The 13,731-nt window shown below is 33.5% G+C and overlaps 1 protein-coding gene across 3 annotated transcripts in view; it reads right to left on the bottom strand.

The window, feature by feature from the left end:
• The window catches only part of LOC149576814 (calcineurin B-like protein 9), a 212,875-nt gene extending 203,945 nt beyond the window's left edge, over positions 1-8,930 (bottom strand). The window contains exon 1 of one of the 3 annotated variants that reach the window (XM_089820153.1): positions 8,777-8,930. In XM_089820153.1, the coding sequence (XP_089676279.1) occupies positions 8,777-8,818 (42 nt within the window). In that variant the 5' untranslated portion in view covers positions 8,819-8,930. The remainder of the gene's footprint in view (positions 1-8,776) is intronic. The other 2 variants (XM_089820161.1, XM_089820154.1) reach the window with 2 other exon arrangements.
• Between the last annotated feature and the right edge of the window lie 4,801 nt (positions 8,931-13,731).

Here is a 13,731-nt window from a genome sequence, read left to right as displayed (position 1 = left end):
TGTTGAGGAGGCTCCATCCTCTTCATCAAATCATTCTACAACTTTGAAGAATATTCGACATGCCATAAGTGCATATGTACAACATAATGTTGTTGCTCCATTGCAAAATTAGAACAATAAGAAGACCAAAGAGCCACATGCTACTCCCATTCATATACCAACCCTGTAGTCACCAAGGTTCCAGCCAAGTCAACATACACTCCTCTCAACATTGTAGACCAATCAAAGAGGACCAAAATCAGTGTTCTGATGTGGGATGTTCTTGCAATGTTGTCTGAATTGGAATTACTATGACAAGAATTAAAGATTGTCAAAGTGTAGGATAGACCAACTATCATGGAGGGAGCAATGAGCTTTGTGTAACCTACAAGGGAAGAAGAAACAATTAGGAAGAGTAATCCTTCCCCTTTTTATCTCTCTTTGATTATAGGAGATAAATTAGTTCACAATTGCACTCTGAAGCTAGCAACTCAGTTATGCCAAAGTGTGTGGTTGAGGACCTTGGTATTTAGTATGAGCCAATGGCTAAAGGGGTTCTTTAGATTGATGGTAGTTCTATTACAACAGCCAGAGTGTTTAAAAATATGAAGATGACATTACATGCATGTCTTGGTTGTACTATCATACAAGACATATCAATTGTTGAGCTCCCTCCACATTTTACTATTTGCCTATCTAGGGACTTTACTGCACAAATTGGTGGTTATATTACATCTAATTGGTCCTATATGTTCTTTAGGACAAGATATGGGAAAAAGGATTCCATAAAGGCTAACCAATTAGCCCTTAATCACATAGAAACTTATACTCCCAGCCCCATAAATATGAATTGCACAATCCATGAAGAAGATGAGGAATCCATAACTCATGAACATGCTACACTCGTAACAGAGGTTCCTGACTATCTTTTAGATGAATGGGCTAATGTTTTCCAACTTGACCCAATATAAGAAGCTAAAAAAATAGACCTTCGAACTTATTGTATATTTGAGGAGGGTGCTCCTATTCAGAATTGCACGAAAGAAAAAGAAGATACAAATGGATTGTGGACTATGTTCTTTGATGGCTCAAGGAACAAAAATGGTTTAGGTGTTGGTGTAATGCTTGTTTCCCCTAATTTGGAGAAATATTACTTTTCATATAGACTCCAATTCAGCTACACAAATAATGTACTCGAGTATGAAGCCTCGATCCAAGGTCTCCAACTTGCACAAAGAAGAGGCATAGAGCTCTTCAAAGTATTTGGGGACATCGAGTTTGTTGTCAATTAAATTAGAAATCAGAATGTTACAAAGAATAACCTCCTCAAGTTATACAAACACAGAGTTTGGGATCTACTTGAAGGCTTCCAAGCATTTAATATTAAGAATGTTCCTAGGAATAAAAAAAAAGATGTTGGTAGGACTGCATGAATTAGTGCTCATTATGACATACTAAAACATAATATTGATGTAAAGGAACAACATATCATACTTGTTGCAAGACTTGTTGTCCCAGATAATTGCCTAAATTGGCAATTATTTGATTATGATTTACAAATTGTTAATTTCATGCAAGATGAAGCAGAATTCTTTGCTTAAAATTAGTCTAAGATGCAAAGTCAGTATGGAGATCAGATTGTGAATCTTAATTCCAACAAATAGCCCAAAGGTTTGGTCACTTTAGAGGGCATATTCAACTCTGAAGATCAAGAAAGAAGCAAGCGTTTGAACCTAACGACAAAGAGGGATGACTACATGCCTGTCACCTTTGTTGATGGAAAGACTCTTAACTTGGGAAAGGGATACACTAATGCTGAACAAGAAGTTTTCATTAATTTATGTCGAGAATTTAGTGATGTTATTGCTTGGACATATGAAGACTTAAAGGGTTTTGACCCAAGCTTATTCTAGTATATTATAGATTTAAACCATGATGTAAATCTTGTTAGACAAAAGTAAAGGTTAGTCAACCCCAAGATTGAACCATTAATGAGAAAAGAGTTGTCCAAGCTTATAGAGGCTAATATCATTTTCCCTATTAAGCACTCTTCATGGGTAGCCAATCTTGTTCCTGTTAGAAAGAAGAATGGAGAAATTAGATTATGTGTAGATTTTAGGGACCTTAATAAGGCCTCTCTTAAAGATCACCATCCCCTTCCTTCTATGGAACAAATTCTGTCCAAGGTTAGTGGCTCAAAGAGGTTTTCTTTATTAGATGGTTTTTTAGGTTATAACCAAGTGTTAGTCCAACAGTTAGACTGATACAAGACAACCTTCATTACCAAATGGGGTACTTATGCCTATTGTAAGATGTCATTTGGACTAGCCAATGTAGGTGCTATATTTCAAAAGGCAATGGAGATGGATTTTAAGGGCATGTTGGAGAATTTTGTGCTAATATATCTTGATGATATAACTATCTTTTTAAAGCATGCAATACACCAATTTGATCATTTGAGGTAGGCGCTCATCAAATGTAGAGAGTATGGTGTGTCTCTAAAACCAAAAAAGTGTGTGTTTGCCATTGATCGAGGAAAACTCTTGGGACACATTGTGTCAAGAGATGGACTAGCGATAGATCCAGAAAGGGTGGAAGCAATTCTCTCTCTCCCACTTCTTAGCCACAAGAAAGGATTGTAGATTTTTCTTGGTAGGATCAACTTCATGAGAAGGTTCATCCCTGATCTTGCTTCTATAATGAAACCTCTCACAACCATTTTGAAGAAGAATATGATGTTCACTTGGACCAAGGAAGGCAAGGCCAGTTTTGAGGAGATCAAGAAATCAACTGCACCAGCTCCCACTCTTGTCAATCCCAACTTTGATAGAGATTTCATCATTTACTCTCTTGGAGGAGAGTCAAGTATATTAGCTATTCTAACACAATCAAATGAAGAGAATTTGGAACAACCCATTGCCTTCTTTAGCGAAGGACTTAAAGATTATGAGAGCAGATATAGCTATGTAGAAAAGAAAGTTATTGTTGTTGTAAGATCTCTCAAAAAGTTTAGACATCTTCTACCTCATAACAAGGTCTAGCTCTTGGTACCGCATGCAAGTTTAAAGGAGTTCCTTCTGAACAAGAAATATCAATGAAAAGAGAGCTGGATGGATCACCAAGGTTATGGAGTATGACATTGATATTAAAATCACCAATCTTTTGAGAGGCAAAGGATTGTGTAAGAAAATGGCCTCATCTTTTGAGACACCTGAGGAGGCTACCCTCTTAATACAAGGTGATCAACCAACAAAGAATGAAAATTAGAATGATTGGTTGCACGACATGACGACCTTCTTGGTAGAAGGAAGATATCCCCAAGGTCTAAATAGAGCCAAGAGAAGAAAGTTCAAATTACAACCTATCCCTTATGTCTTTGTGGATGGAATATTATTTAGGAAGGATTCTAATGGAGTCCTATTGAGGTGTATCAAAATAGACCAAATCAACAGGTTGTTGAAAGAGTTACATGATGGTCCTATTGGTGGTCATTCCTCAGCTAGGATTCCAACAATGAAGATAATGAGGGCTGGTTATTATTGGCTGACCTTATTAAATGATTCTCATAAGTGGGTGAGGAAATGTGAGAAATGTGCATTCTTCTCCAAAAAACAAACATTGGTTGCCTTTCCTCTTCATCCTATCTAGGTAGATCAACCCTTTGCTCAATGGGATTTGGATTTCATTGGTCCAATAAACCCACCCTCTAGTTTTGGTCACAAATGGATCTTGGTAGCCACAGATTACTTCATGAGATGGACAGATGCAATAACTTTGAGAGATGCAACAAAGGCTTCGGTGGTTGAGTTCATTGATGGAATAGTGACCAGATTTGGTGTTCCTTCAACTATCATATTAGATAATGCCAATTCTTTTGTTGGAACTCATATATGCTCTTGGGATATTGAATATGGAATATATGTGAGCACTTCCTCAAATTATTATCCCCAAGGGAATGGCTTGGCCATATCCTCCAACAAGAGCCCTAGCAGAATAATAAAGAGGACAATTGAAGATAATCAAAGGTGTTGGCATGCCAAGTTGAAGATTGCCCTTTGGGCTGATCAAATTACACCCAAGAGAGAAATTGGGAACTCACCCTTTATGTTGGTATATGGACGAGAAGCAAGGCTTCCTATTTCACTTGAGTTCCTCTCTCTTAAATTGGCTTATCAATTGGAGCTAGTTAAGAATGATGCTATGACAGTCAAGCTAGTTGAAGTAATGGAACTAGAAGAAAAAAGATAGCAATCTATGCATACACTTCAAGTACGTTAGCAACAAGTCAAAAGAAGCTTTGACAAGAAGGCTACAGTTGGAATTGTCAAGGAAGGAGACTTTTTCCTCAAATGGGATGTTGATAGAGCCAAGCCTGGTAGGCATTCCAAATTTGATGCTATGTGGAGTGGCCCATATATTATCACCAATTACAAAGAGGCCAATGCTTTTCAGCTATCTAGGCCTGATGGTGAAGTTCTTTCGATTCCATTCAATGGAATTTACCTTAAGCCTTTCTTCTAGGTAATGTTAAGAGTTTATATACATAATAGAGTAGTTTTTCAGTTTTCAATAAGTGTACGAGCATAGGCTATTTCTTTGTGAAATAGAAAGGGTTTTGAGGCTTTGCAGTTGTAGAGGTTACATTTTTTGTTGCAGAATAGGGATCATTTTTTGTGACTCTATAGTCCAATGATTGCTTAAAGCCACTGATCCTATGCTTAGCAGGCAAGCATCCCCTCCGAGTCGCCATAAATTTTAGCCATTTTAGCCCCCCTCTTTATCCCTTGTTGCCATCATTGAAATATGATTAGAGATATTTATTCATGGCATCAAGGTTGCATAGTGTGCTAGACATGTGGTTAAAACCCTAGTAATCCCCTTCAATGTTATGATGGTATGTCATTTTCATATTTTCCATCAATGGTTACGATCTTACGATTAGGTTTTTTAGCGTCTAGTTGTAAGCCTCAAGTGATTTTCCCTCTTTTGATGTTACGAAGTAAAGGCTAGCAGGGGATCGTAAAGGTAAATATTGAGTCACTCGATCTTACAATATTCCATATTATCGTAGTATCGCAGGTGTGTGTTTTGAAGTTTCTAATCTCACAATTGTCCTAGCAACATATCATCGTAAGTGCTTTGTGATGGATAGTAAGTGGTTATGATGTTACAATAGGTTGTTGATCGTATGACCATAAAGGCTCAAAAGGGGACACTCAACCTACGAGAGCAAGGAGATCGTAGACCATATGAGAGCAAGGAGATCATAAGATCATAAGCAGGAATGTTAAAGGGAAGTGGGGCTAAGTGCATAGGTGTAGGATAAATAAGCACATGTCAATAAGTCTCTCGAAGATATGAAGGAAGTTGATCGTAAGGATTGAAGTACATGTTGGCAATGCTATGAAAGGTTTGTAAACCACTAGCCCAAGATCATAACTATGAAGTGGACATTGCAGTTGATGTTTTGATCTTATGATAATGTTGTTGATCATAAGATCATGGAAGACTTGAAAGGAACCCTCAATCATGCGATAGGGAGGTGATCATAAGATCATAAAGGCCAAATTCCAAGCTTACGAGAATACAAAGGGTTTTGACTTCAAATTGATCGTAAGATCGTAAGACCTAAGTTTGACATGAGAAAAGTTTTTTTTTTCTTTTCGAAGCTGGAGAATGACAAAAGGCCCTTAGATAATGAAATTTGAGAATAATGTAGAATAGGGCACAGGTCAACACTAAATAGAGCCAAAAGGATGAGCATTGATGCTTAATCTACACAACAATGATGGGGATCTAATTTTTAGGTAGAGTAAGGTAGTAAGAAACTTATATGAAATCAGATGCACTGAACGACCACCAAAAGGGAAATAAATGTCTTGGAAGTAGTTGGAGAGATTAAAGAGAAAGGTGGCTACAGGTAATCAAAGTATTTGTTTGCCTACAACCACCCTTATTGTGTTCTCAACGCCATTGCACTCCATGCCTCTTTAAATGCATATCATGATCAAATCTAATTGATTTGATCTCTTGCATTTGGGTGCGCTCTTTTTCTTGCTCATCCTATCATGTCCAGTAGGCAATTGCACTTCATGATCATATTTTCTTTCTAATTCTTAGTTATTACTCTCATTTGCAATCCAACCCCATGGTCATTGGAATTTAAACTCAAGGTTGTATTTTGGTTATGCTTGCACCCTATAAAGGAAAGTTTTATTGTTTTCTAAAGTATCTCTTTTTTTGGTCTTTTGTAGATATTATCTATAAATGCTCTTGCCTCTTATTCAATAGAAATCATTGTTGTTATATCTATTCTCAGCCAATTAAATTTATGTAATCTGATTATACCTCATTTTCCTGGATGTATTTTAGCAATTGCAACACTGTATGATCATGTTCATTTCAATTAACTAATATGTTAAGTAAATAAGTTGTATTCCTTGCATGGTTATGTCATTTCTTGGCTTTTTTATGGTGTTATGATTGATAAATACATATAGTGGTATGTCTTGTGAAGTCTATTGGATTTTAATGCAATTATTGAGAAGAAGTAGATCAACAATCTATTTGGTGCATCACCACTTTTCCCCTTCAACATTTTACTTTTATGTTTCCTCCTTCCCTTTCCCTTCCCAAACTTAGTTAGGTGCATCCAAATTTTAAGGAAGTTGGCCTTCTCTGGAGATTCAATCTCTGATTGCAACGTCCCACACTTTTGAGATTGTTTCAATGTTGCACAAGGTCATTTGAGGGACACACCTTAAGCAAGAGTGCAAACTTTCGTGTCAACAGTTAACTAAAATTTTAATAACTTTTTTGAATTGACATTTTTTGAAAAATGAATTATATGACATTAATCTGCATAGACTTTAATATAAAAAATGAAGTTTGAAAAAAGGTGATTTTTTAATCAAATTATGGTGGTCGTACACTAGAGGTTTTCAAAATCTACTTTATGGTCAAATAAATTTTTATAAAACAACAAATATTCAATAAAAAATAAGTAAAAATATTTACATCAATCTTTGGTGTGTTAGGTAGCTTTCCCCTAAAGGAATCACTAAAATTTATTTTTTTGCTCCAAAAAAGGTGGTCGTACATGTATGTGGTATGATCTTGAGGTAGGCATTTTGAAAAAGTGATTTTTGAACATGCCTACCAAAATATAATTTATACCATGTGAGTATCCCAAAAAATTACATATTTGAAAACTAGACTTTGAGCACTACATTTTCTATTAGTGATTTTTTCCAAAATTCAATCTTAATGTGCCTCAAATTTGGACATCAATTGATAGGATATTTGAAAAATAGGAAAAACACTTCCACTTTGTGCCCAAAAGTGGGACTCGACTTCTTGCACCCACCTTGTTCACAAATATGAGCATGCTTAGCCTGGGAGATACACATACCCATAGTCCTCGCTTCTTTTTTATTGTAGCATATGGAAGAGATGCACATACTCATACTCCATCCTTCTTCCATTACAATATATAGAAGAGAAATACTATTTGGTTCTAATTGTTCTTAGCTTGTGAAGCACACTTATGCATACTTTTTTTTCAGTATAATATATGGAAGACATGGACTCTACGAACTTGACCATGTATGCATTTTTTATCATGATTAGCTTGTAAGACACACATATCCATACTCTTTTTATTATTATAACATATATGGAAAACATATACTATATGAACTTGAGCATGCATGCAATCTTGATTGTGCTTAGCTTGTAATACACATAGTCAAACTACCATTTTTTATTATAAGAATATGAAAGGCACATACTTTATGAAATTGAACATGCTTAGCTTGTATGCCTTACATATCCATATTCCTCCTGTATTTTCCATATTGTAAGTATGTGAAAGGTGTATATTCTACAAACTTGAATGTTCTTAGCTTACAAAATATTGCTTAAACATATTCTTCTCTTCTTTTACCATAGAACATAAAAGACACACTATACAACTTACTATATCTAACCCATAAAATACTTTGATCATATTCCTCTCCTCTTTTCATTGGCCAAATTGGAAAGAAATATACTCTACGTTGTACTTAATCTACAAAACACATACATCCTTACTCCTCCCTCCATAGTTCAAACATTAAAATAATTTTTTTCTAATTATATTATTAAAAGCATTTTTTTCTTTTTAATCTTAAATTGAAATTAAGTATTAATTCAACAATCTTCACTGAAATTTGTGATTAAAATTTCTAATAGATATTTAACATTTAACTTGTTGACCACAAACCTTAAAAAAAGGTTTTCAAATCATTTTTTTTAATAAATCAGCACTTAATATTTCTTACAATGCTTTCAAAACATTCTAATAGTCAAATTCTCAATCAACTTTCTAACTAACAATTTTAAATTCTAATACAATTTATCTAACAAATAATTTTATATTTTGTTAATTTTTTCTTAAATAAAAGGCCCAAATAGAAATTTTGTAATAAAGCAAACATGTAATACAATCTAAAACGTTAAAAGTACTTTTATATTTCTCTACAAAATCTTGAAGTTTTAATCCATTTTTCCTCTGTTTTCCATTACCTTCTCTCTGCAAGAATTATTATTTGCAAGATTTTGGGAAGAAAGCGATTTCCTCTTTAAAAAACATCATCATATTTTCTTAAAAACAAAAGAAAATGTTTGTAATAGTTATTAATCATTTACAGAACCATGAAAAATCAAAAGAAAAACTGATAATCAATACATAAATTAAAAGAAAGGAAGTTACACAATTTTTTTAAAAAAAAGAAAAGTTCATAAATTGTTGACTTACTGTAATAGAAGAGAAAAAGTCTGCAGAATTTCTGCCTCCCATGGCCTTCTGCAAATCCAGTCTTTAATATTTGTCAGTTTGATACAAATATTTATAATTGTTTTCCATTTGAATGTGATAAGCATCAGGGAAATAATGTATGAGCAATTTGAGATGACTTTTGATTTATGACAATTTTAATTTATTCATCTCATAAAAGTTGAGATGAGCAATTTGACCGTTCATTTCATTTTCATGTACCTAATAAAATTATAAGCTCTAATGTGTTTTATCTGAATTAAACATGTGCCTGTTAATTATATTTATTCAATTTGTTTAAATAATTTAGAAATTCATTTCATTTAAGTCTATTTAAATTATTATTTTGTTTGTGCTTTGAAAAATAATTTAGTTATAATATATTTCTAGGTACAATTTTATTTTCCAATTACCAGATTTAATGATTCTTTAGAAATTCTTATTTTATTTAAATTATTAAATAATAATAATATTATTGAAATAAATAAGCATAATAAATTTAAATCTATGGAAATATGCATAAATAATTAAATGTATATAAAAGTAAAAGCCTACAACGCAACTTGCGAGCCTCTCATGTGGTAGGTCTTGGGTTCCAATCTACCTTCACCTAACATATAATAATAATTAATTTGAAAAAAGTTCCAATCTACCTTCGCTTAACATATAATAATAATTAATTTGAAAAAATAATAATAATTAATCTAAGTTTACCGATTAATTTTTTAAAAATAAAATAAAATGTATATAAAAATATTTATAATAGATATATGTGAATTTTTTTTTTTTAATAAAATAATCTTATGTTCATTTATTAGATTAAAACATTATTTCAAAATGAGATCAAATCTAAATAATTATTCAAATTTCATAATTTTTCAAAATCTTAGAAGTCCGTTATTATATTATACCTGAAAAATTAAGTACAAAGCTGACAAGAAACATAATAATCTAATAATAATTATAATTCTAATATAAGATTTTGTTTCGGTAGTAGGAAAGTGTTATTTAAGATAAAATTGACTAGATGTCGTGTATACAAGAGACACAAGTAAAAGTGATTTTACATTATAAAGAAGACTGAAATGCATGTCTAACTACCACATATTTTATATGAAGGACACATGTAAAGTCACAAAATCAGATCAGACTACATGTGCAAAGTTTCTTCCCATACTAAGAATATCTTGGAAGTTTTTCTATAATAATCATAATGATTTGAATTTGTATAGTCACTTAGTGACTCATAAAATCACAACCCTCCACAATAGAGTACGTTTTTCCTCATAAAAGAAATTATGGATGTGAAAGGTTGTACACAAATTGCCATTCAAGATGTGTGGTCACTTAAAGCAAAGATTTAAATCAATATCTTGAAGTGGTTATAAGGGTGAATAAAAAGGGTTTGACAAAGATAGTGAAAATAAAGTATTATAGAAGTTGGTTATTCTTATTATTTAAATATTATTATTTGGGATAATAATAATGACAAAAATAGTATCAATTTTGTGTTTATAAATTATAATTGAATTTTTTGGCAATAGAAATCGAGTGGCTTATGTCAAGTTTTTATATACTTTTCATGTATGAGTTAAATGCAAGATATGATGTTTTTGAAATAAAAAGCGACCAAAAACAAGGGGGTCGATCCTTATAAACCAAAAGTTGGTAACCAGCACATTACCAGCAGTGACCAATAGCCAACAAAAAAACTAACTAAAACTTCACAAAACCACATAACAACTAAACTAAAATCCAGAAGATCTAACAACTACGAAATTTCAACAAAATAACTATTGGCATAACAAGCCAACCCAAGTCTTAGTTACAGCTGGAAACCAACAAAATCGAAAACAATAGAAAAACATAAAAGTCTTGGATCCGAGGATCCCATTAAACTAAAAATCTCGATTTTCTTTTTTCTCCTTGTCCTTCGCAGCCAGCCGAATCTGGGACTAGTCTTGAACAAGGAATTTGAAGAGGAGCTTATGGTCCTCCATATCCATCCCAATATCTTCCTTTTCTTGTGCCAATAGCTAGAGGGTGGTGGCCGCAGGATGGGTGACTTTGAAAGCAAATTTAGAGAAGGTAAAGAACCCTTCCTATAAGGTTTTAACCCTCTTATCCAAATTGGCATACACCTTCACCTGCTCCTCAGTCTCTTCCTTGATATTTGTTTCCACCTTTTTTGCTTCTTCCTTTGTTTTGTGTACCTAGATATCATCCTGCAAAACACCAAGATTAGTAGAAAACTTAGATTTTTTCTTAGCCAAGGATGAGATAGTTATGGGGGAGTTGTCCACTTTTCTGCTCTCTTCACAGAAGGTTATGGGCTGGAGGGTGAAGCTAGCGAAAACATGGGTGATCTTTGTGGTAGTAGCATTGTTAGCTGACACCTGAGCCTAAGCATTTTCAACAGAATTATCCTCTGAGTTAACACTTTTTTTCACCTCCTCCTTTTCATCTTCTCTTTTAGAATTAGAGTTGTCTTCCTCTTCCCTTTCTTCTTTATTATTTTCTGAGCTTTCCTCTCCAACCTCCTCAACTTTGAATATGTTGGATTTCTGTTTGCACCTTGCCTAGGATTGGGTGAGTCTTCTAGATCTCCTCCTAGTCTTACCCCCGGCCTCCTCCTCTTCCACCTCAACAGGTTTTTCAACTTTTATTTTTCTTGTTGCCCTTTTGTTCCGTAGCTGTATCAGGTTTTTTTTCTTTTTCTTGATTTCCTGATTAGGGGAGGGATAGGGGGTATGAATTTTAGTGCCAATACTAGTGCTCAGGAGAGAATTATGGCGGGGCGCTGGTTGTCAACCACCACCACCCTAGGGGGGCATAGGGCAAGATCGAATTGGTAGAGGTAGAAAATTAGTCCTTGATGGATTATGGTAAAGTTATGCCCTTTATTCCTCTTTTCCCTAACATCAACTACCATATCCTCAAGAGAATGCAAAAGGAAAAACAAGATAGAAATGAAATCCCTATTCCTAAAATGATTTAACAAAGGGAAATGGTAGTAGTAGTAAACACCGAACTTGCCCTCCAGCGTCAGATATCTAATGAGAACTAGGCACACATCGTCCCATGGGGCTGGTAGCTTGTCCCTTTTAAATCCTCCTCTATATTGAACCGGTTCCTCATCTTCTGCAAAGAAATTGTTCATACTGGCCTCATTAGCAGTTTTAGTGACCTTTCTCCATTTTTTCCCTTTCATTGAAAGCCCAGTCCCCATGGCAATCACCTCCTCATTCACTTGGAAGGTGATTCCATTAATGGTGACCTTGTTCTCCATTTTCGTGGGCTCTAGCTTGTTTAAGTCATCTGAACTTCCTTCTCTTCGAGATCTCTGCAACTACTTTCCATCCTAATACCTATAACAATAAGCAAAATAGCATTATAGTCCCGTGCTTGATAAGTTTCAAAATCCCATGCAATTTCATTATGGGAATCGTGATTGTATAGTATCATAATTTTCACACCTCGAAAATCTCTAATAGTCTGATAACATATATCATTCGTACTTTTAATTAAGAAGTAATTTGAATTCTGCGATGGGTAACCATAATGGTGAAAAGACATCTTTCTTAATTTGCATTCACTCGTTTGTCTGTTTGTATGGATACGTCTTCTAATCATTTCAAAAAAGCCTTTTTTAAATTTACCGAACACCAAAACAAAATTGCCAAAATTGGCCTCGACTTTGAAATTTATAGTCATAATTAAATGATATTCCCGCCTCTTTCTTTGGTTATCAATGACTTAATGTTGAAAGGTATTTTGTTTTGGTTTAAATTATTACAAATTCAATTGTTGTTATTGGGAGGAATTAGTAGTATGAGATTGGTCTAAGTAATTTCAATTTTAAAAATATTATTTTCAATTGTTTGTAATTGATTTTTCAATTGGTGGTAAAGATTTTGGACTACTACTTCTTAAAGAGAACATAAGTAATTTAAAACTATGGACTTGATACAACATTTATACTAAAGATATTTTTTTATAACTTGCTCAATATAATCATAAATAGTGTTCACCAATTTGACACCTCGTTTTATGACATTGTGATTACATCTTACTTTTATTCTAATATGCAATGAATATGCATATGAGATTAAGTTTACATCACATAGATGTTTTTGATTCAATAAATGTGAATAGTATGTTGGAGACATTGCACTATTATAAGATATGGAACTTATGTTGCCATGTTGAATTTGTAACACAAACACCTCCAAGATCAAATGACAAAACAAAAACACTTTTCACAAGGAGAGAAACAAGAAAATAATTCTGTTACATACTTAGAAAGAAAAAATTGTAAAGTTGAGATTGTAAGATGAATTACAATGTATGCTATTGTTTTATAGAAAAAACATGTCTCTAAAAATAGAGTAAAAACTAGAAGGCTAAGGTATGCAAACTAGTGCATGATATAAAAACTAGAGCTAAAAAATGAAAACTAGAGCCCAACTAGACAAGTGACTAAACTATAAGAGGCTCAACTATGTGGGATTAAGCTATGCATACATGCTCAATTTTGACTTAAGATATGTATGAAAATATTCTCAAGCATGCACCATTAAATTAACATAATAAAATCAAATGTGCCTAATGCAACATAAATGCATGCTTTAACACCCCCTTAAGTGAACCTTAGCTAGACACAAAGCTTCGAGAATGAAATGAATGAATGGGTCTTGACAACTAGGCCGTATTAGGTTTCTATGCATAATGAAGAACCTCTCAGAGCTTATAAAAAGAAGAAAAACAATGTGGAAAAAATCTTCTCCAAAAGTAAAAGATGCAATCGCATTATGTGAAGAAGAACAAACTCTAAGAAACTTTAAAAATATGAATAAAACTCAAATGATAATGAAGAACCTCGTTTCAAACCAAGATGGTGATTAGGATCAATCTACATAAGTGCCTCTTAAACTACT

Source organism: Cupressus sempervirens, chromosome 1 (assembly GCF_028749045.1).
Source record: "Cupressus sempervirens isolate cs-2001-9-10 chromosome 1, ASM2874904v1, whole genome shotgun sequence".
In the NCBI taxonomy this organism is placed as follows: Eukaryota; Viridiplantae; Streptophyta; class Pinopsida; order Cupressales; family Cupressaceae; genus Cupressus; species Cupressus sempervirens.
Note: the sequence above shows the minus strand (reverse complement) of the source record. Positions and strands in the feature narration are given on the sequence as shown.